This window comes from Cryptotermes secundus, unplaced genomic scaffold (genome assembly GCF_002891405.2).
Source record: "Cryptotermes secundus unplaced genomic scaffold, Csec_1.0 scaffold2974, whole genome shotgun sequence".
NCBI classification, from domain to species: domain Eukaryota; kingdom Metazoa; phylum Arthropoda; class Insecta; order Blattodea; family Kalotermitidae; genus Cryptotermes; species Cryptotermes secundus.
Window position 1 is genome coordinate 80,189 of NW_019737999.1, and position 24,971 is coordinate 105,159.

At 41.4% G+C, this 24,971-nt stretch overlaps 1 protein-coding gene and 1 long non-coding RNA gene across 6 annotated transcripts in view; one reads left to right on the forward strand and one right to left on the reverse strand.

Moving 5' to 3' along the window:
• LOC111870662 overlaps positions 1–24,971 on the forward strand; it is a 96,193-nt gene that overhangs the window by 54,450 nt on the left and 16,772 nt on the right. For all 4 annotated transcript variants that reach the window (XM_023863132.2, XM_033753959.1, XM_033753958.1 and 1 more), the window contains exons 2-8: positions 16,034–16,168; positions 16,317–16,566; positions 19,263–19,389; positions 21,365–21,588; positions 22,306–22,524; positions 22,985–23,166; positions 24,385–24,560. In XM_023863132.2, the coding sequence (XP_023718900.1) occupies positions 16,047–16,168; positions 16,317–16,566; positions 19,263–19,389; positions 21,365–21,588; positions 22,306–22,524; positions 22,985–23,166; positions 24,385–24,560 (1,300 nt within the window). In that variant the 5' untranslated portion in view covers positions 16,034–16,046. The remainder of the gene's footprint in view (positions 1–16,033; positions 16,169–16,316; positions 16,567–19,262; positions 19,390–21,364; positions 21,589–22,305; positions 22,525–22,984; positions 23,167–24,384; positions 24,561–24,971) is intronic.
• Positions 6,975–19,327, reverse strand: LOC111870664. Of its 2 annotated transcripts, none has more exons than XR_004513691.1 (3): positions 19,242–19,327; positions 18,336–18,415; positions 6,975–7,137 (listed from the first exon to the last, which is right to left on the reverse strand). It is a non-coding gene; the product is annotated as an uncharacterized LOC111870664 (long non-coding RNA). The 2 variants fall into 2 exon arrangements; XR_004513692.1 differs by lacking the exon at positions 6,975–7,137 and adding an exon at positions 10,804–10,901.

The following is a 24,971-nucleotide window of genomic DNA, read 5'->3' on the forward strand; positions in this document are numbered from 1 at the left end:
TAAGGTGGTATAGGTTGTCGGAACAAGAGCCGTGAATCCGTAGCAACATGCAACACATCAACAACAATAACCACATGTTGCCGTGCAAACGAAAGAAGGCAATGGTCGTCACACTACAAAGCATCGAATAATTCGTAAGGAAACCCCGACTTCAGTTTGCACGGACCATCCATCAGATAGAACTATAATAATACGATGCACACGAACAAAACAACTTACTCCGTAACCATCCGACTGCCGGGCCAGCTGAAGCCCCAAAGTTAAAAACTGAGAATGTGATAATGTGCTGCCTGGTCACGGCTATCGCGGTGATAGGCGAGTATGAAGCAATGGTGGAATGATGATTAGAAGGGGAAAGCTGAAAAAATTGGACAAAAACCCGTCTCTAGTGACGTTACGCCATCATGAAATTATTCACGGGATGTCATCCAGGATTGAACTCCATATCCGCGGTGAGAAACAATCGTCAAATCGACTGAGCTATGGCTTGACATTATTATTATTATTATTATTATTATTATTATTACTGCAGTATCACTCACTCACAGAGCTGAGCCCTTCTTGAGAAGATGCCAACTGTGCAGCTACTCAAGAACTGTCCAGCATTTTATGGAAGCCGAAGGTTCATTATCGTGCTCACAAGAGCCCTCCACCGCTCCTTATCAATCCAATCCATACCATCCGATCCTATCTCTACAAAATCCTTTTTAATATTGTCCACACACCTACGTCTTGGTCTTTCTAGTGTTCGCTTTCCTTTTGGCTTTCCCACCAATATCCTATATACATTCCCGTTCTCCCCCATTCGTGCTACATGACCTGCCCATCTCATCCTCCTTGACTTGCTCATTCTAATTATATACTTCAAGGAGAGTATAAATTATGACGTTCTCATTATTCAGTTGCAGTATTAAAGATTAAAATATGCAAAACTAATTTGCTGCATATGAATGTGACATTTCAGAAACACTTAAAAGAAAGAACGCGCACATTGGGGGTTAGGTATTGTTTGTTCCTTTAACACCGTTCTCCATAGCTCAGACTACACTTTGGAATGACAGGATGATTGGCGAATTGATACTCATACGGAAGGAAGCGGTCGTGGACTGATGTGAGGTCCTGTTTACCCGGAAAGTCAAAGGAAAATTACGGAAAACCTCCATCAGGAAAGTCGGTCTACAGGTAGAGATTCGAACCTGGTAGCCCTCGAATACGAAGTAGGAGTAGCGTGCCACTGATCCGACAGCGATAGTCTGTCATTTGATTTCTCGCTTTCAGGTTCACATTCTGACACATCCCTGTGTTAGTTGGCGTAAACAGGTTGATCAGGCGTAACCCTATCCAACAACGTTTTTCAGTTTCTGCAGGAAACAGAACATTATTCTCTCTGTCGTCATTGAGATTTAGTTTCCCCAGTCCCTAATTGGGGCGGCCGGAGCGTAAGGCTGACAACCTTGCCGCCATCTATGAGCCGATTGTCTAGAAAATGTGGGAATCTCAACATCTCACAACCCTATGGGCCTCCACGGCCTGTTACAGGGATACCTTTACTTACTTACTTACTTACTTACTTACTTACTTACAGTCCCTAAGCACCACACCGTGAAGGGGCACATCCTCACACATCATGTCGACGAAAGAACTTACTGCTCATGCCTGGATCTGAACTTTTGCCACTCAGCCCCTAACCTATCACTTTCTTAGCTGAGATACAGTATTTCAGCCTTGGTTTTGAATACGTGGGCACATTCTACTGTTAATATAATATTAATACTGATAATAATAATTCCAACTTAATATAACTTGGAATTGTCTCACCACAGTATGTGCGATTTATCGATAGGCCTTATATGCAAAGCTTGTGCTTTTTGATGTCATACTCTGTCCCTTATAATCGTTATGACACATAAGTCTCGCTTTTGTTCGTGTCTTATCTCTGAATTGAAACATCCACAAGTTGCTTGCTGTCTTATACCAGCGTTGAAGTCTCCATTGTATCGCTAGGTTTTTCTAAAACCTGTTTCCAGGTAGGAACCGAAAGGAAGAAATTTTTGTCTACTTTAAATATAACAGCATTTGAAGGCCTAAATAAAACGTGACGCGTCAGAGATGATTCTCCAATGTAAAGACGGAGGACGTGATAACGTGCTGCCTGGTCACAGCCATCACATACCTCAGGGACAGTCAAGACACGATGTCTGCGACATGACGCAAGGAAAGGAGCACAGTTGAAACGAATGACATTATGAAAACCGCCGCACACCGGTCTGAGTTATGATTCTGGCGTCAGCTTCATGCTGCAGACACGTGCAGCAAGACTCGGCATGTTCTTTTCTGTGTGTCAAGACTGAGACATCAATACTCAAGGAACAGCACCAGTGTACGTTATCGGCATGAGTGAGGAGCAAATAAATATTAAAATACTGAAGAGGGTTGAGAAATTCCCGGTAATATAAGATTATTCGTCCCCGAGCTGGAATTTGACGGGATCGTTTAACAAAACGTACGCACCATGTTGAGCACACGACTCATTAAAGTCATGAATCCACTTCCTTTTCCCACTTTTAAGTAATTTAAGTCACATGTACATTAAAATATCTTCCTCACTGGACGACGTCATGTCATCAACTAGAGAAGATGTGTTAAGACGCAGACACGTGCCACTTCGGTGTGCGGACTCGAGTCTGAATCACGAATGAAGCAAGACTACGTCTTTTGTCTTGTGTCTTGATGCTTGTCTTGACGCAGTTGGTGTGCGGCCGCCCAAAGTCTCCAGACATTCCGTCAGTTTCGTCAGCGCTGGTGACGCTCATTAACTTGCGATGGGCCGTGTGATGGGAATCGGTGCGCGTATTGCGTGTGAAACTATTTCACTTTCAGCTTTGTTCGGGTGACAACAGAATTACGTGATGCGAACTGTATTTCACTACTTAGTTAATGTATTCGATACGCTACTACGTCCCTTTGTTGTTACTGCCGTAACTCAGGTTACTTTCGAATTCGTGTCTACATTTTGGAACCATTCCAGAATGAAAGAACTGGGAAGCCTTTGGCACCATGATAAAAAGTTCAACGTTTATTTAGCAGTTAAATTAACAACGAATGTCTTTCTCTGGTCATGGAGTTAGGAAAATAAATGATTTGATTCGGCCTCGACCATATTGTGGCGTATAGACCCGCTGCTAATGCGACTCTGTAAACAGCGACAGTTTCTGAGCAACGGCTAGGCAAACACGTTCCCATTTCTATGCAGCAGATTCTTAATAATGCAACAGCTGGACGACAACAATGGAAACGGGGTGTTTTATACGTGGTCGGTGCCGAGATGTTATAAGCAAGGGACAAAGTTAGGATAGTTCAGTTGATAGTCCTGTACGGGAGGCTGTGAAGAGAGGGCCTGATCGCGTGAAGCTGAAGAATCTCCACTGTTAGAAGCCGTTGCCAGAGAAGGGCTTGTGACACAGCACGTTGGAAAAGGTTTAGCGGGAACTGTGGTAATGTGTAAAGTGTGGAGATTAGAGGTGGCGCTGTAATTGCTTGTAGATCCGAGTCGTGTAAGTGGTCAATAAATCTATTCACTAATCCAAACCCCCGTCTTCAGTCACCCCTACACATCTACATACCTATAGGATTGGAAAGGGTGTAATCCAAAATTACCAACGACATTCTTTGGGGTTCATTGAGCGTACTTAGACATGCTAATACTAAAATCCTACCCCCCCCCCAATCATGTCAAATTTCAAAAGTTCATCAACACACGGGAAGAGTGGCTAATATTCGAAATTACTGGACAGTTCTATGGATGTCTCCCATTCAGAATTATAACAAAATTTATAGAAAAGTTTATGGAGTACTGGCAAATGTCCGCTTATGGCCTTGTGTAAAACAGGTTTTATTGTGAAGAAAGCAGTCTTCTTGGATTTGGCACCGTGTATATGTGGTGTTAACCGACGCTTCGGAGGAACGTATCGCCCCCATCTTCAGGGTAGAAGAAAAAGTATAAGAAATCTGCAAGCGACAACACCGTGAGAAACGGTATCACGGTGTTGTCGCTTGCAGATTTCTTATACTTTTTCTTCTACCCTGAAGATGGGGGCGATACGTTCCTCCGAAACGTCGGTTAACACCACATATACACGGTGCCAAATCCCAGAAGACTGCTTTCTTCATAGTTACCGCCGTGAAAGCCTCAAATCTTATACAGGTTTTATTGTGGATCACTATGACTGAAAATCGGATTTGCTCGATACATTTGCGCTGAAGTCTCTCACATCGATTTTGACTGTATCTGTGAGAAGGTATATGAGATACATGGCAAAGTCCATGTAGGGGCTTTTGTAAACTGGGTTTCATTATGGATCAGTATGGCTGGATACTAAAATTTCTGGACACATTTTTTACAGATTTTGAGCTGATCACAGAATTGTCTACGGTGAGTTCTGTCTTTTGAAGTACAATGACATGTACTCTGGTGACAGTCAAGTGACATTTTGGAGGAACATATCGTCTCCATTTCAGGGCCCAAAAGTAACCCAAGGTAGAAACCAGCATGGAGTAAGCAGCAAGCTTGCTTGTTTTACTATACGAACCCGAAGACTGAGCCGATATATTCCTCCGAAATGTCGGTTGTCCTTCACCGGCCTACAAGGTGCTATATTTTAGAAGACAGAACTATTCAAAGTTTGATTACGCCTCACGCGTTTACTGAAAACGGTAAAGGAGCTAGAGTCAGGTCACACAGAGAGACGAACAGCCACAGCCCCTCAGCTTCGTAAAGAACGTTCGCAAATTTCATTTGTACCTCACAGGAAACACAATGCGTCTCATTACAAAGGAAAACCGGTTAAGAAAGTTTAGGGAAATGTCCGTTGTTTATTGTGGAAATCATATGAGACACACAAATACTATGTGGGCAAAATGCAATGCTATCCATGTTAAGGTAGCGTACAGTAACCGCCGTGCTTTAAGAGGTTTAAACCATACTTTCATTCCAGTATGGCAACCGTGTGAATCTAGATGCTTGTGCAGAATGAAAAGGAAACTTGCCGATCTGCCTGTTTTACCTCCCTCGGCTCTCGCAAGACCGGTTTCTTGTTACCCTATATGAGACTGTCGAGTCTGAATGACCGGAAGTAACATCTCCTTCCTGTTGCCTTGCGCTCCTCAACTTTCACTAACAGCAGATATTTAAAAGCATCGCGGAATGCAGTGTTCTTATTTTCCACTTGAATGAAACTAACTCCTTGGAACAGAGTCCTTCCTGAGAAGCCAACAGTCGCTCACCTGGTCATTAACTTCTCTGTGTTTTGTCGAACTCGAAGGTTGAAGATTACGGTCTTCTGAAATGGGACGCCGTGTAGTCTGGTAGATATTTAACAACGTTTAGGGAGGACCTGACGCCTGCATCTCATTAACTCTGTAGCTGGAGGTATCAGGTTCGTCCAAAAATTTGGCAAATATTTTCCAGAGTACAAGGCTTCACATCCCAGAAGACAGTAACCTCCGTAGTCACCATCGTGAGAACCTCGTACCTCGTAATCCGAAGGTTCATTGCCGTGTTCACAAGAGCTCGCCACTGGTTCCTATCCTGAATGAAATGAATAAAACAGGCAACTTCCGAAACTATTTCCGTAATACTTTTAATATCATCCTTCCACTTATGCCTCTATGACTCCTCCCTTCAGGATTTCCGACCAGCATTTTGTATGCATTTCTCACATGCGTGCTACATGCCAAGCCCTTTTCTTTTTGCGAGCTATTTTACGTCAGCAAAATGATCCTTGGATTTAATTAATTAATCACCACGCTATGAATGGAGAGTGGAGGTACAACTCCATCGTTCTTGACCTCAGCACTAGATGGAGGTGAGTGGTCAGCTTCACGCATCTGTCACTTTACCCCGGGAAACAGTTCCCGGTACACACTGTATATGAAACTGGACGGGCAGTCCAGACGGGCCGGTGTGGACATTACGGAGAAGACAAAATCTCTTATCCCTCCCGGAATCGAACCCTGAATCCTTGGTTGTCCAGTCCCGTCACTAGTTTGGCGTTTTAGTGTCGAGTAACACAGGATTGTAGAATTGTGAATTATGAGTGGGAAAAGTTTTGGAAAGAAATGGCAATGGACTTATCGAGGTATTATCACGGCATTTCGTTAGAGAGACTCGGGCAGTCCCGAAAGCCACAAGTCAGAACAGCCGGTGCACTGGCCCAGATTCGAACCAAGCACCTGAATAAGAACCAAACCTTTATTGCTACATCAACCACTTCGATCTGTCCATCTCATACCCTTGAGTGAAAATAAGGCATCCATCATTAATTAAGGTCACCGGCAACTGTTACTGCTTATCCAGATACATCGTCTTTAGCATTCTTCGAAAAGGAAATTGCGTAGAAACATGTCGTCAGAGTAGGCTGAGTCTCAATAAGTGGCTTTCTAACTTCTCACCTGTTTTACTAGTTTATACGGCTGTATCAGTAAAAGGCCCAGCTTTTTACTGTGGCAGTACAGCAATTAGAGACAGAGTGATTGTAAAGTTATGTTTACTTCTTCCAGCATTCGCAAAAAAATCCCGACTTAACTACAGTGAGTTTTCTAGACAGTGCTATCGTAAGGCATACTTACGCGTTATGGGTCGATTCGAGAGGGAAGAAGGAAAGTCCTAGCTCCTCTGCCGAAATCTTCGTTAGCAAAATGCTTACTATATATTAAACAGGATATACAGGTTGATTCTAAATTACTGTCGGGGTTTCCGTGGCCTATAATTGTCTGAAGAGTGGACTAGGCGCTGGCATCAGTGCATAGCCTCCCAAGGTGACCACGGTGATATTCAGCGATAAGTTCGCGAACTATATTGTCAGACCACGTAGTCTTCTCTCAATATCAGCCGCGTCAAATTGCGACGCACATTCAATATCGTGCTATGCCAGACAACTGATACTACAACTGATACTTGCTTCACTTACGTGTGATTATCAGGGTGGTACTGTATTTCATTGATGTCGATAGCCTCTCAGTAAAACTGTCTCGTCAAGAGGCAGGCTGGTGCGTGTGTGGACCGGTTTGGTATTGGGGCCACTTGCGTAACAATAGGAACCCCACTTCAGCTAACAGTCACTGGTATGAAGAAAGGCACTGGAACGAGGAACAACAGAGGATACATGAATAACCTGTGCTTACTTTGCACATGTGTCTAAGATGGACGTATAACGTACGACATGCCATGTCTTCTTTGTTCTGTTCACAAGATTTTCGCCAAAATTACTCAACGGAAGTCTCTTTATACAGGTCCACTATAATTCCTGCTTTACATGAAACTCAAAATAAATTTAATAAATATCCAAAAGACGTCACGATAAAGAAGCCGTGACTAGCGGTGTTGAGAAAACACAGCGGCAAGTACAGCAAAAGAAAAAAAAAAGAGCAAAGGTATCCCTGTAACAGGCCATAGAGGCCCATAGGTTTGTGAGATTTTTAGGCTCCCACATTTTCTAGACAATTGGCTTACAGATGGCGGTGAGGTTGTCAGTCTTATGCACCGACCACCCTTTATCCCCAGGAATATTCCTGGTACTCATTTCTGTTAGAGGCTGAGTCGACCTCAGGGCCATAATTCGGCTGGAAGGATTAGGTAAATTGAAAAAATCAACCTCATCGGGATTCGACCCCGCGACCTTCCGGCTTGTAGAATAGTGCCTCAACCAACTACGCTACCGAGTGCTCCGCAAAAAGCACAGTATGTACCAAAAGCTACGAACAATGTCAGATTAAAAAAATCAAGTTTTATAGCTGTGCACGTAATACGATGAACCGGATAAGTCATTCAGTATAGTGACTAGGCCCCGGGCTGGATGACTGAAGAAACAGGGTTCGATTCCCTGCGGTGGCAGAAATATTTTATTTTCCACAGTGTCCAGGCCGGCTCTGGAGACCATTCTTCCTCCTTTAGAATGGGTACTGGGGGCTCTTTCTCAGTCGGGCTATAGCGCTAACCACACATCTCGATCTGGTGTCGAAGGTTCAGAAAGATTGGTAATATACCTTCGCAAGGAGGCCAAGGCTCACAGTGGGCTGTAGCGCCAAGCCGTTATCTTTGCTCTCAGGAATTATCTGCATATTTAAGAATAAAACAGAGACAGATACTTCAGAAGAAGAATCATTTATTTTCAGCCGATGTTTTCTGCGAGCTGGTATAATCATCTGTAACCAACATGGCTTGCAAGGTTTCGCCCCTCGAGATATAAGTTGTAAAGGTTGACAACAGAAGTCTTGAAGTAGGTCACGGCAAAATGAAGTATTATTTTTATCACTAAAAACTATAGGCCTACATACGAACGGACAATGGTATATTTGGTTCGAACCCAGAAACATATAATATAATACCATAACATGGTTACATGAATGAATGGGACCCCCCCCCCCCCCTCGTCTTCCCTCTCTTAGCCATGCACGCAAAACGTTAGATCTGCCGACAATCCGTACCCTTGCACCAAGCGCTCAACCTGACGTGGCGGTGACCCTATCGACTAAGGAAGTTGAATGAACGTTCTTGGCCTTGCGGTTGCCGTAAGGTGGAGCCATCTTCTGGCTAAGGACAAGTTTAACAAGACTGCACCCATCTTTTACGTCGAGATATTGGTTGCAATCCTGCTCCGACATTCCTCAATCCGCCCCTTTGTACACATGTCTCCCCACTAAGAAATTTGACTTAAATTCATTAAAAAAAGGCGTTAAGACCAAAAGGTTACAGCGTTGCATTTTACCTTGATTTCCTTAGGGGTTCTTATACTGCGTGAATAAGAAGAATGCATATAGAAGATACAATGTTTGTTTGTACGCATGTTTTTCTCGAGAGATACTAGGTGAGTGAAAATTGGTATGAATTTTATGCTACTGGAGGTCGTCCCAAACCAGTAATTTTTCATTTCATATAATCGGTATTAATAACGTGGTGGACGCGCGAACTTATGAAGTGGTAGAGCCTCCTCCGAAACCTAGCAACCATAGTACTCAAAGCTGTACAGTTGTTAGCATGTTCATCAATCTATTTGGAGCAGGCTAGAGCGTTGAGAAAGCCAAGGCGCGAAGAACGCATGTGAAAACTGTGCACTGCGATACGAATTGCACAATTTCAGTTTTGCTTTCTATCTTCAGTTCTGTGCAAGGTAAAGAATAGTGGGAACAAGACTTCGTGTTCATCCTGTCCGCACGTTGCGTCATGTCACCCGGAACTCGAGCACTTTTGCAAACCACTGGATGTGTCATAACATGTGTGCTGCATCGCCCTGCTTACTGATGTCTTAGATCACACACTAAGTCATGCTTTGAGCTACAACGACGTGGCGGTTTGCCAGCGTTACGGAAAATTACTCGTACTTCACGTTCTTAGAATAGTTAAATTACGGAAATTCAAATAGGTTGGGTAGGTCTACGTAGAAAAAAAACGTAAAAAAGAAATACTTATGGAATTAAGGTGGGTAATCCTCATAATAAAATAGCCGGATTATCGAGACGATGAGAATATGATATTGCCTCTTATTAGGGGTTGTCGTGACTAGTAATAATGGGTTATGGATTTGATGATTGGATTTATTGGCATTTTTTTACAGTTACAGCCAATCATAACAGCTCACACATTTAACTTCTTTTGAATGCATCACGAATCCTGTCTGACTAATGCCGTATGAAGACCTCTGGAATTCACGAATGAACCCCCTTCTATAACTTCCAGAGAACCGAACAGAGGTCACCGTTTCCAAGGGTTCCACTACTGCTGTCTCGGAAACGTGCATCAACCGTTGCCTAGCAAATGCGCAATTCCGTGTCTAGCTCCACTATTCCAACTTTTAGGCGGTGTTTACCGAGCCGTTGCTTAGAACTGTCATATTCCGTCACAATATTAAAACGAATCTTAGAGATAAACTTTGAGAACGTGAGCTGCAGGGCCTATAAAGTGAGGCAGTAGTGACATGCATAATGGCATATACGTTCGGATTTCATAACGAACGAGAAAAATTCAGATGATGGTCTCCTGGTTTATGACACCGTGTAGTCTAACAGATGGGTGTCAACGTTTGGGAGACACCATCTACCTGCATCTTAGAGTCGTAACCCAGCGTACCACGATCTAAATTTTTACTTCTGTGAAGACCCCAAATCTCGACAGGAACATGCTGAAGCATTTATTACTTCTACCTGCAGCTCAGAGACAAAAAGTACCTGGGAATTCGGCAGCAAGCCAGTCAGATTGCCTGTGTTTTCAATTAGCCAGTCATTCAATTTTTTTTAGCTAACTCTTTCCTGTGCTTTGTCGGAAGGCTTCTGAGACCGTGTTTATTCTGTCGTACAGGGTCTACTGCAGCAAACCTTCAGCCTGCACCTCAGGAACAGTATGACCGTGTGCTGAACGTTACGTCTCTGATTTTACCTCATTTCACATCTCTTCTAGCAATTCGCATTTAAGAACAGCATATGGCAAGAGATTAGTATTTTTAAATATCAAAATTATTATTATTATTATTATTGTGAGCCGGGATAACGTAGTGGGTATAGCGATTGGCTACGGACTGGACGACCGAGGGGTCGGAGTTCGACTTCTGGTGGAGGCAAGAATTTTTTCTTCATAACGTCGTCCAGACCGGTTGTGGGGCCCACCCAGCCTCCCATACGATGGGTACTGCGGCTCTTTTCACAGGGGTAAAGCGGCTGGGGCGTGAAGCTGATCACTCACCTCGAGCTAGTAACGTGAATGTATCCATGCACTCCCTCATACACCTTCATGGCATAGAGCTTTAATTAGTTAAGCACCATTTCCTCCCGTATAACTTCAAGGCTATGTGCGTCATTTTGCCAGGAGCGCATCAAACATTTGAATGCAGGACATGCGCCATGACACCATCCTGGGGAAAGACGTGTTATGAAGGTCGTGATGCAACTTGAAAGCTTTTTTTTTTTGGGGGGGGGTTAGAAACTTGTCTGAGGCCTAGCTGCTATCTCTTCAAGGGGCAGACAGGCAGACATCTTACTGCTGAATGGATGGGAGTTCTGAATAAATCAACAAAACTTGTCAAGTATGAAACTTGGATTACTCGAAAACTTTCATTTAATTTATTGCTTATTTATTTGTTTTTAATTTATTTAATGATGCTGTCAGTAGCCCTGGTTGTATACCACAGAATGTTACAGAAATTAAGGATGAATGGGGCACGTAGCACGCATCATAGCTGTGAGAAATACACACAGAATTTTGGTAGGAAAACCTAGGCATATATGGAATATAATATTAAAATGGACTTCGAAATAGGATGACAAGATGTAGACTTGATTCATCTGGCTCAGAACACGCATTAACGACGGGCTCTTGTAAACACGATAGTGAACCTTCGGGTTCCGTAAAGTACCGAGAATTTCTTGGCTATTTGAGCAACTATTAGCTTCTCAAGAATGACTTTATTCGTGGCGTTTGTAAGGATTCAGCGAATAATTAATTGAAATGGATGCGGAAGAGGTCGTGGTCTAATTTGAGGCACTATCCCAACATTTCCTTAACTTTTATGCATTTGTTATCAGAATATATTCATTTATGTCCGGTCTAGAAAATCGAGATTAACGGCCATAGGGATCCGTTGCGCTGAACACGCGACATCCCCTATCCGCTAAAGTTGGCACTAACTTCGCCGACAAGCGGCGGTCGCTCGGGCGGTATAATTCACTTGCTGACTACAGGTCACGGAGCAGCATATTCATTTATGCCGTTACGGACTACGATTCACTGAAATAATTAATGGTGAACGTATAGCGAGAACTGAGGATATGGTCAGATAGTAATGATGCAGCTGCAGGTTAGAATTAAGAGAAGAACACGAAAGCGGCTACTGACTTCGAAATGTATGACTAGCTGTGCGTTTGTGGACAGCACTCGACGAACGACTGGTGTACGTGAAACATCGTTATGCCAAGTCGCTGTATGTTTATTTTCTCAGCAGGTGGAAAAACGGACGAATTTTGGATTCCGCTGTTGCGTGCGAAATGTGCGTACGGCCGATAAGATAGAAATCCGCAGGCGGGGCAGTTTTGAGGGCCGTTAACTAACACAAGAAGCATTACTTCGGAGGAATGAGGTTGGCACAACCGTGTTCATTCAAAATTGTAACCGTTTCTATATTTTTTTTACGTGGTTAATGCTTACTCGCTGTTCGCGCATGCGTAAAATTATAAGTTTCAACACATCGGTATGTCTTTTGTCCGTTGCAAAATCAGTTATAAGTCATTCGCAGAGTTGCTCCAATTTCATTCTAATATAACGTTTGAAACTTTCGAAAAGAATGGTTAAAGAGTCAGTTCACATTGGAACGTCTTAGGCTTTTTGTTTTGACAGGTGAATACGCAATAATGAGATATGTAGCTGCGCTCTGGTGGCTGGCAGCAGTGTCAGGTCGTGCATAATGGTTCAAATTGCCATGACATTGGAGAGACAAAGGTAGCAGTGGCACTTATTAGTAGTCGTTATTTTCTGGACGCAATTTTCTTACTTGGGGGTCTAGAGTTATGCAAGCGTAGGCTGTATCGTGACATGATATCGTCATATTCTTGAGGAGGCCATGAAATGCAATGTGTTCTGTCCCGTCCCTAACTGTATTCCCAGAAATTAATCTCAGAACAACATAAACTCTGATTGGACGACCGTCTAACGTTCTAAAGGTTTCCGCCGATTGAAGATCCTTCATTTTTTCTTCTGCCCTATCAGTTTTAAAACATTCAGTGATATAAAATTAATTAACTCCGTGGCCTGTAATCCGCAAGCGAACTATACCGACCGAGCGACCGCCGCTTGTCGGCGAAGTTAGAGCCAACTTTAGCGGATAGAGGGTATCGCGTGGTCAGCGCAACGAATCCTCACGGCCATTAATTTCGGTTTTCTAGACCGAAGCCGTTACTTTTCCCTTCATGAGCATCGACGAGGAAAAAAAAAAAAATCTCCCCGTGATGGTGCGGCAACTTCTCCGACATGCGTGTGTAGTGTGTGAGCTGTTGTCATTTTCATGAAGAATTCTTATTTTGAAGAGCTTCTTGAAACTCTAATTTTGTATTGTATTTAATATTGGATGCTTCGATCAGGCCGTGTGTATGCGAAGTGGTGGCAAGAGTATTTACTATAAACGCTCATTCCCTTCTACCAGCGTTACCAAACTTGAAACTGCACACTTTCTTGACCTTCATGCCTGCTTGAGCTTATACTACACTGATATGGGTGGTGTAAGGATAACACATGGAATGAATTAAAATGTTGATTAGTAAACCCACATAAAAATAAAGAACTTGAAAGGGCTAGGGGTAGATGTGATGGTACTATTAAAATTCGTTTTAGGGAAGTATATTTAGAAGATGCAAATTTAATTTAGCTGAATTTAAATATAACCCTTTGGCGGACGTTTTGATGATTGTAATGAACGTACAGGTTTTATAAGAATAGGATTTTTAGGGTGAATGATTTTGAAATATTAAGAGTTAGTTCGTTTAGTACAGTTTGAGATTTAACGTTTTCACGGAGCTAAATATTAAGAAAACTGTCTATTGAGATGTGACTCCGTGTAGTCTGGTAGATAGGCACAAGCGTTTCGGAAGAACCTGCTGCCTCAATTTTCAGGACAGAAGTTCTTAAATCCTGAAGCTGTAGGTAGTGGACTCCTCTGGATCATTAGTATCATAATCTGAAGTTTTTGTGCTTCAGTATCGATTCTGACCCCATCTCTACTTGAAAACTGGAACCAAACATGAATCGACGTCTTAGAATTGTATAATATTTCGTTGCCTGTATTGTGTTCCCTGAATTTCGTGTCGTTTTGTAGGTAAGCAGCACACTTGAAGAAGGCCTTGGGGATTTGAAGGCCAGTGTATGTGACGGCAAGGCCTCCTGGGAGGGTGCGGGGTGACAAAGTAGGCAACGTGTCTGCAGTGGTTATCTACTTTACGCCTTATTTAATGACGCCGACAATAGGTCAAACTATACAGCGGCAAATGATAGCAGGATAACGAATAGTTGATTCAAACGGACGTAGTTGGAAGCGGCAATGGTCTGATTTGAGATAATATACCGGTATTTGCCTGGAGAGACTGAGGAAAACCGCCCAAGACCTAAGTCAGTACGGCCGGTCCCAGGACCGAGTTCTGAACCAAAGGCCTTTCAAACACGAAACCGAAGTGCTAATCACTAGACGGCTACGTTCAGTCCATTGCAGTATTAGTCTCCCTTATATAGCCATGTTCTTCTGACTATTTGTTTCCATGTTTTCATGCCAGATTTTCAGCGCTGTCACATTTTGTTTTAGCGTGTGGTCGGGAGTTTGAGTGCTATTCATACAAAACATGCATGTCTGGAAATTGTTTTATGTCTTTAAGATTATGGTCTCCTAGGTAAATAGGCACCAATATTTTGGAGGAACCTGTAGCCTCCCCAAACTGGGGAGCAAACATGTTGGTATAGCAGTATCACTCTGTATTTGGGAGGTGGAGGTGCTTGGGCAATCATCATCTTTCCTGACTGAGGTTTAACGTGACTTTCTTCAGTCTATCCAAGAAAATTCCAGGATAGTAGCCCAATTATGCCCAAATCCTTTCCAATTCACTGTTCACAAAACATCCTACCATTTGATGCTATATAGTGATGTTATAAAAGAAATCACAGAAACCTAAAGATGGAAGCAGTACATTTCTCTAAAATGCTGGAAATTATGCACATTGCTGCACATCCCACAAGACCATATTCTTATTATCTAGTATGTGGTATATCTGTCAAGCAGAACTTTTTGCTTACAATAATTGAGGTTTATTGAAATGTTACTATGCCACATGTTTTGGTCATGTAGACAATCATCAGGCGATTTATAAGAAATAATACATGTCACTTACTGAACTGCTTGTGCAATGCATCCATTGCTACTGGTCCTACCTTGTAAAATAGAAAACAGTACATATAAGTACATATACATACAGGTTACAATGTTTAAATGTATTAAAATATTTAGTAATAATTGGTAAAAGGCAAAGGTAAGTAAAGGTAAAGCTATCCCTGTACCAGGCAGTGAAGGCCCATATGGTTGTGAGATGTTGAGGTTCCCATGTTCTCTCTGGACAGCCAGCTCACAGACGGCAGTTGCCAGCTGCCCTTTATCCCCCAGGAAGATTCCTGGTACTCATATCTGTTAGAGACTTGAGTCGAGTGCTGAGCCATAGTGCAGCTGGAAGGATTAGGTCAAGTGAAAAAATTCGCCTCACTGGGACTCGGGACTCACATAAACCCTTCCAGGAAAATCAGTAAACACCACTAAAAAAACATAACCAAGGAACTGGCCATGGCATATCAAAATACACACATTTAAAAAACTAAAAAATACACAATACAGTCTTAATTTTTCAGATTAAAACTGCCCAAGCAACACAGCACGCATCCATTGGTAACAACAATGCAGAAAACACCTGTATCTATGAAATATCCTAGCTTATTCAGTAGATACACCCAGTACACACCCTTGCAATTATAAAAATAAAAAAGAAAATTTTAACTTACCATATACTTTCCTTTCCCCACATCCGATACTACCAAACAAATTCCCATATATATTACACAAAACGACTTTAACAAAAACTAATAATAATTAGTACTTCAGAAATTTTACCAATTATTGATAAATGTTTTAATACATTTAAACACTGTAACCTATATGTATTTGTATATATATGTACTGATTTGTATTTTACATGGTAAGACCAGTAACAATGGATCCACTGCATAAACAGTTCAATAATACAGTGACACTATTGTTAATAAAACGTCTGATGATGGTCTAAACAACTGAAACATGTAGCATAGTGATATTTCAATAAATCAGGTACGGAAAACAAGAATTTGTGATTGATTAATATATCATATACTAGTGATACAATAGGATGTCCAGCATATGAATGAAAATATCTTAATATCTGCTGTCATGGGAATGTTAAATCTTATTTGTTTATTTTCTGATTGTTGCAGAAGACGTGACACCATGCCACCAACACCACCACTCCCCATCACAGAGGACACCCCTCCTGACATGCTGGCTGGCTCCATGGACCTGAGGGTAGTGCTACCTACTGGCCATTCTGTAAAAATGAGTGTTGAGCGCAGGTGAGGGAAATCCAGAGACAGTTCTGCTTATTTTCTTCAGGGTAAAACGCTGATAAGAAAACCTCTTAGAAATTGATCCCTTGGTTGAGTGAGAGAGATGTACAGAATATATATTGTTACACTAGAGTATTTTTTTTAACTTCTGCAGCACGCCTATGATGGACTTGCTGGTTCAAGTGACAACTCTCAACAAGATCTCAACAGGTGGTCATGTGCTTCAGGCGATAGGTGAACGGGGCATCCTTCCCTACAAGCCTAGCACCCCTATTGGGGCTCTCGACACATGGACCATACAAGTTGTTCCTAAATCAAAGGTTCAGACCACAGCAGTCCAGAAGAAAGCACCTTTAAAACCACTGAATCAGCAGCAGCCATTTGAACCAACATTCAGATTACAGGTATGAGACTCGAGGCTTTTGGTGCATTAAAAGTTTTGATCGTACTTTTTGGGTTATGACACCACATAGTTTTGGAGGAACTTCCTGCCACCATGTTCAAAGTAAATGTTTCGGAGAACTTCCTGCCACCACGTTCAAAGTAAATGTTCGGAGAACTTCCTGCCACCATGTTCAAAGTAAATGTTTCGGAGAACTTCTGCCACCATGTTCGAAGTAAATGTTCGGAGAACTTCCTGCCACCATGTTCAAAGTAAATGTTTCGGAGAACTTCTGCCACCATGTTCAAAGTAAATGTTTTGGAGAACTTCCTGCCATCATGTTCAAAGTAAATGTTTCAGAGGAACTTCCTGCCACCATGTTCAAAGTAAATGTTTCAGAGAACTTCCTGCCACCATGTTCAAAGTAAATGTTTCGGAGAACTTCCTGCCACCATGTTCAAAGTAAATGTTAGAGGCCGCAGGTTCCTCTGTAAGACTGGTAACAACATACAAGATCATACGACGCTTATTATCCAGATGATCACAATAAAAATATTCACATTATTGGGATGAGAGGTGAGGGGTCTCACACCACTCAGTTTTGATTGTGGTCCTCTGGTTGTATGATCTTCTAGGTGGTTACCAATTTTCCATAGGATTCTGCTGCTGTGATCTCTAGGGTAGATGAGGAGGGGGGAGGTCCCTCTAAAACACTTGTAACCCACCTATGAATACGGTCTCTCACAATTCAGAAATCCTCATCAAAACATTTGGTCTATAGCACTGATTCCACCTGGTATTTTACAAATACGATTATAGAGATTTTTATCTATCACTCATTCATATTAAGAAACTGCACTGAATTAACAAGATAATTTTAGATATAGCCAAATTATATTTATATATCCAGTTCAAGTTTCAAGAGAAATTATCAGTGGAACTTTCTCCTTTCTTTGACATTTCCATCTCTATGTGTCATCTAGGAACCAAGTGTGTCCATCTATCTCTGATTTTCCAAAACTCCTCCACTTCCATGTGCTCCTTCCTGCCTATGATCTTTTGTTCTAAATGACATCTTCCCTATTCTATTTTTCCTGTCTTGTTCTCAGTCTTTGTTACAGACGTTTTCNTCCTTTTGGGGGGGGGGGATTCAGTTCACTCTTAAAATGTATCTTATACCATCCTATTCTGTTATTTATTACTTTATCTTTTAATGCATTTACTTTTTAAAGCTTCTCTAATCTATTCATTTCTTACCTCTTCTGGTTTCTCATTATATACTTCTTAAAAATCTCATCAGAGCTGCCACTAATCTACTGCTATCTGCCCTTACTCACTGTATGTTTTTGTAATTGGAGCAGACTGTTCACATTAGCTTACTGAAAGTTTATGGATTGAGAAACAGTAGTGTTTTACTTGAGAGGACAAGTATGTTTTTCAGACAATCCTGTCAAATTTTAGGTACTATAAAAGCGTTGTACCTTTGAAATATTTGTATAATCAGAAATTGAAGGTCTTTACATAATGCAGAAAATTCACTCACAAGAAAACACTCTGCTAGTCAAGAAATTCCCTGCCTTTTATTGAACCAGAACATTCATTAATAGCTGTTTACAAGAGTACACCACAGGACTCTTATCCTGAGGCAGATGAATCATATTCTATCTCTTTAAGATCTATTTTAATATTATTGTCCCATTTATATTATTCTGAAGAATACTATTTCATGCTGTTTTATTTATGGTGAGGATTTGTTACTCCTCTGCTCAATCCTCAAGCTAAAGGACTTACCCCTGTTGGCTGTCCAGTACTGCTTATGCAATATGTTCATAGATGAATGCTGTCCACATCTAGGGCCTTCCATCCACAACCTGAGGACACAACATGTCATTGTGACTAGGAACTCACTTAACATCCACATCAAATGTTAATTAACCCTTTCAGGCCTCAGGTTCATTGAAGTAACATTTAAGAATTCAGTTCCTACCTCATACAAAACCTCTTCCATTTCCATTATAAAGATCAGTTAATGGTTGTCAGGGATAAGATCACTCTTTATTCTGAGTTTGTGAATATTAAAGCACATGATATACACAGTTACCACTGTGCTTTAAAGGATTGAAACTGAGCGAGGTTATGATGACCAATGATCACTAAACTACAATATCCATCCAAAATAAGGATAATAAGAGCAATATGACACACGCAGTCACAAGGGAAGGACACAACATACGCAAGAATATAGGAAGAGTACTCCCATAGGAGAGGATTGACATAACTCGCGAATTTGAAGTGTGACGTATAGATGATAAATCTTGAAAAGTTTTAATATATAAACTTTATTATTATACATGACATATATACATTTAATCATTTTATAAAGGAGACATGATGGCATGCAGTGCAATGGTTTGACGTAAATAAAACCACACCTGAAGATGGCACATTAGTGCCAAAACATGTAGTGAAGAGAAAGGTGAAATTGTGTGCACTGTAAAACGGTTGGTACAAATACACATCATAAGGAGAATCATAAGCATCAATGCAAAACAGTCAGTTTAAATTCAGAACAAAATTCTCATAAACCTAAAGCTGATCCTTGTCATAAGCTATCACTAAATGCCACTAGACAATGCCAATGAATTAACATTTCTCCTGATAGTAGACTATATATATCTTTCAGACAACGGTACTCACATCCATACTGTTGTATTCTAGGTCCACCTGCCACGGAACCAGCTGTACGTGACACGGGTCAGTTCAAGGACTCTTCTCTCCGACATTCTCCACCAGACATGCACAGAGAAGAACCTCGACCCCAACAAATATGAGCTGCGGCATCCAGGTAATTAAGTGCAGTGTTGCAATGTCTGGGGAATTTTAGTGAAAAATTAAAATAAAAAACTAACTCCAAGGAGCAGCGTCCTCCCTGAAAAACAGTAATTTAGCCATACTATGATCAGGGAAAGATTTTCTGCACCTGTCTGCCTAGCAGCGATCTCCCCTCTATGTGCTTCCCATCACTCCCACTCGTTATCACTAATATTCTGACTATCATTCTGTCTACAGGCTCACTTGCTTGCATCCCTGGTTTGTCATTGGTGCTGACAGAGGATAAGTTTTCTCTGTAGGTAGGAGTGGGGAGAAGGCAGCTAACTGTGATTTCCACCATCCATACTCATTCTTTCCCTGACCTGAGTCTTGTAAAAGTATTCTCAACCTTTCATGGAAGCTAAAGCTTCATTACAACGATCACAAATGCTCACAAAATTAGAGATGTATTCAATAAAAATAGAGTAAGTTACAATCAGTATTACTAATACATCAGTTCATATCCAGAAGCTTGCTGCAGGACACACTGCAACATGCATTCTTTAAACCTGTATAATATGTAAACCATCTGACAGATTTTGTTCAAAATGTTTACTGCTCATCTTTCAGTATGTATGATATTGTGACATGTATACCAATTGCTAGGCAACAATGAGAACACTCCAGAAATGATTTGGCCCTCAGAAGGATGAATGTATTGATAATTTATAATACTGCATGACAAGGAACTTTGTGATTTATGTATTGTGGCATGTAGACCTGTTGCTAGGCAATGACTGTGAAATAAGCAATTATACAACAGCCATTGCTAAGCAGTAGCTCTGCAAACAGACATGAATGCAACAATTGCATTGCAACAGAGGAATGGTGTTTTCTATGTGGTCCACGTGAAGATGTTATAAGCAGGAGAAGTTAGTGAGTGAGTTAGAGAACTGCTGGGGTTCAGTTATTATGAGCTGTTGCTATGAGAAGCTCGTAGCTGTGGCCGAGGAAATTTCAGGAACCCAGAGGGAGGGGAACATCTGCCATTGGAACTTGCTACCAAACAATGGCTAGTGAGGAATGTAACAGACTGAGAAGACCTAGTGTGTCCTATAGTGGTCTGTGAAGTGCAGCAATGAGTTGTATATAAGTGTGCAAGAAACCCAATTGCGATCCAATCCCCATTCACAGTCACACTCATACAAATGACAGCATGTTCCTAGTATAAGTATCACAGTGCAATGTAAAACAGTACAATGGGCTTGACATTTTGTCCAGATGGTGGAAACAAGAAGTCCATATGGAATATTGGAGGGGAAACCACTTGGAAACTGACCTATTGGTAGTTTGAGGGTAAGAAAGAGACTGTATGAAGACTGATTTGTATGAAACAGGTGTGAGATGGGGCTTGGATGGAACTGACTCAGGAACATGTCCAATTGTGGACTGTGGTAATAGCAGTATTCGATCCTTGGATATATTTTTGTGACATAACCGGTGTACATAAGGTGGTGTCTCCACCTTATCGTGGTGAGGGTGTTTGAGTATGCCAAGGACCCTGAGAGCTATACCAGCGGTAGCGTAGCTACTGGCAGGGCCTCCCTTGCTGGACAGGTCAAAGGGTAGGCATCAGACGAAGAGAGACACCGAAAACTGATGCCGGAAGCAGCGTCATCAGCGGCGACTTGAAGCACAGAGAAAATGATGCTCGAGATGGTTCAAGTTCGTATAGCAACAGGCGTGACCAGAGTGGTTTGAACGGCTGTTGTACTGCGATGTGGAAAGCAAATGGAAAAACTACCACATTATCACTATTCCTGGATAGTCTCTTTCCAAAAACAGAAGATCGCATTAAGTGGAGAAACTGTTTTGGAAGAGGCTGTGGACCTGTCATCTGACAGATTACTGATGAATGAATGAACCGGAACAATGTCTTACTCAAAGCTCCACAGAAAGGCAGAAATCACTTTTCTCTGTATGTTCCATTGAATGATTTTACTCCACAGCCAACCTGTCTCAGTTGCTGAGTCCATCCTGCACTCTAGCTGACTATGGTCTGCAGGAGGTGACATTAGTAGCACGAAGTCGGGCACCTGGCATGGGATCAGCACTGTCATCGTCTGATATCATGGCACTGCAGCGAGAGGAAGACAAGCGGCGTCAGCAAGCACGTCAACAACACGGAACAGGCACTGGGCTGGGACTTGTGTTAAACAAGCAGAGTCAATCTGTGAGTGTCAGAATCAATTTAATATTATATTTTGTGCCATATATTTCTGATTTGATTAATGACTTATTTAAACTATAGTATAAGATATATGAGACTTTACATTCTTGCTGCAGTGAGTATTAAGATTACTGTCTTCTGGAATAGGATGCCATGTAGTATGACACATATGAACTGTAGACACCTGCTGTCTCCATTTTCTGTCGTGTGGCTTGAAACACACTGGCATATATCTACCAGACTACATGACATCACATCATATGACATCATATGGTATTTGTCTACAAATCTGTTCTATTTCTTTGTTTCTTATTCTCACTTCCTTTGTTTTTCCTTCTGTTCTTCTTAAAATCATCTCAGCTGTCATTAGTTTAATATCTGTCTTTGATCCATATGTTAATAAGAATGTGGTAAATTTCAAATAAACACATCTTTCTTGTCTTTAGCCTTTCTCTTTACCAAGAGACTTCAATTATCACAAACATTTGACAGTATCATAAAAACATTCTTGTTTGCTGTGGCAATAATTAGATTTGTGGACTGTTATTTGTACTGAACAATGTGAGACAGAGATGGGACTGGTCCTTGGAAACTACTGACGTTTTTACTTATGTGTGTATCAAAAAAGTTCAGTAAGCAATGGCTAGCATATTGTAAGAAAGTTCTTGAATCCACTGAGTCAGAGTAAGGAATTGTTGAATGACCTGTCTACATTTACAGAGTGTGTGTGAGGGCAGTGTGAGCAGTGACAGCCTAGGGGGTCGCAGCATCTCACCAGCCAGATCTGATGAGTCAGCCAGCCGATCAGCCTCACCGCCTGCACCAAGTCTGCCACCCATGATGGCACCACTCGCACCAGCAAGACCAGCTAGAAAGAGACGTCCTGCACCAAAGCCACCCAGCTCTAACAATGGACCAATCAGCAATACACAGCGGACTGTTAGTAGCATCATGTGACTTGTAACATAATAACAGTGTGACATTTTGGCTATGCCACCACACTGGCTTCTCAGCACAGAGCCTTTGGTTACAGTTAGATAAAAATAAAGGACATTCTAAAATGAAGGCCTACATGCTTTTCTGTGCATCTTGAGTGTAATATACAAAGTATGTATCAAACCAAATAATGTTTTAAACAGAAGCTGTAGAAAAAAGTGAAACACCATTTTTTTCTCAGTTACTACAGTTTGAGATAGTTAAACAAAATGGAATGAACATGCCAGAACTACACTTTGCACACATTTATAAACTTGTCTGATTTAAAGAGTATTTAACAAGGTAAGTATGTAAGTCAGTTTATAATAATACAATACCAAACCACAAAAATTTAAATGACTGGTTAAATTTATAAGCAGCATGCATATTTTGTCAAGAACTGAACCTGAAGTTCTTCCCACAGGAATCAAATGTGCAAGCAGAAACAAGCTCTGGAACTGTCATGAATGGGCATTCTAGGAGTAATAACACCAAGACAACACAAGTCCCTGTATCACATTCCCGCAATAGTTCGGACAGCAGTGGGTACCATGAGGCTTCAGTTCTTAGTGAGAGTCCTGCTGAAGGCAACCAGATGACAGAAAAGTATGTATATTACCTACCTATTGTCTCATACCTGGAAAATTCCAAAGATGACCAACCTGACTGCACATTAAACATATTAATTTCCTTTAGTTGATAACACCAATATGACAACCATGCAAACATGTGACATGAGATCATTTGCACAATAACAAAACAGGAACTTTATGGGTACTCTGTATATAATACAATAAACTTCCCATTTATTCTGTATGTTGTGAAACCTGTTATATTACTTCAGGGGGGAGAATTAAATTTCATATGAAGAGTATTTTATTCAGGAGTATAATGCTGTGTAGTCCATTGAAAATCAACTGACGTTTTGAAAGAATACATCGCCTCCATCTTCAGGGTCAAATAAGCCAAGCAAGATACCAAGATGTGAGAACCCCAAATCCTACATAAATTTCAGGATATTACATAATGATAGGCCTCAAAATTTATGCAGATAATCTAGTATTGTTAGGTGAATGAATGTAAGGGGTTATGATGAGTTGGACATGTATCTGGGATGAGGAAAACAAGAAAGACATGCAGAGTTTTGGTGGAAAGACCTCTTTGAAAGTGGAAGATAGCCTGTTTTAACACTGAGAAATTCTACATTTTGCCCACACAGTGTATGCATATTTATATGTTTAAGATATTTCTCACAATAGTTCATCTTTGCACTGGAGATTCAGTGTGTTTTCTGTGNGCCTAGCCTTTCACCGCGGCAAGCCTTTCTCCTTACCGGCGCGCGCCGCGCTACCTCACCGGTCAATCATCTCAGCAGCCATGGTCCTTTTCAGGGCCAACAAATTGTTCCGAAGAAGTGGGTTGTCATAGGAATAGTGACAAGACTACACACGTTGACAATAGAGAGCCCCACATTGGTGACCCCGACGTGATTGGAAGCACGTGTGGTGAACATCAAGTAACGACGCCTACGTTGGATCATCACGGCCCAGCATAGACGCAGCATACTCTTCGCAAGCAGCAACATCACTTCTCGCAAGGGGGGGAGTGATGTGGGAACATCCCACNGATGTATGGATTTAATTTTTAAATATTATTTAGACTAATTTCATGCTTCAAAGAATTAAAGTGGTTCATTTGTAAAAATTTAATTATTTAGTTTAATTAGTTACATTTTGCCATTAACTTATATGCCTCACACCTAAAGCAGATGCTGTTTCATCAAATGACACTGATGATGTAGTGTTACCAACCTTGTAATTCCAGCTGTGCTGTGGACACACTCCCACGTGAAGGAAAGCTGGTGTCTGGCCAGCCAATACAGATGAAGACTCATGGTGGAAGCCATGGTTTGTCACGATCAATGTCAAGTCTGAACAGAGTGGGAAACATGGCAGGCTGCCAGCATAGTACCTCTAACAGTTCCCTTGCATCCTCCACAGGTTGGTAACAGTGATGTAACCCTTGTTCATATGAAAATCTTTCCTAGAATAGCATGTGTTTCTACATCATTTTGGCTTTTTGTGGCGGGTTGTTCTTCAACCTGGAATAGAGAAACTCTCTGTTTTCCACTAAGAATTAAATTTCAACAAAATGACAAATATGCTAATGAGAATGAAAAAATGAGGTTTAAGGTTAAGATGACAACCTGGGATATATAGTTTGGTTAATAAGTATCACCTTTTCAGAGGAACATACTGCCTCCATCTTCAGGGTACAGAAGCAGTATGTTCCTCCAGAACACTGATATTCACCCACAAGACTACAGAGTATCATGACTGGGAAGGTCACAATCTGAATCCTGCAATATGGTTGACATCAAATGACTTATGTACATATTATAGTTTATTTTG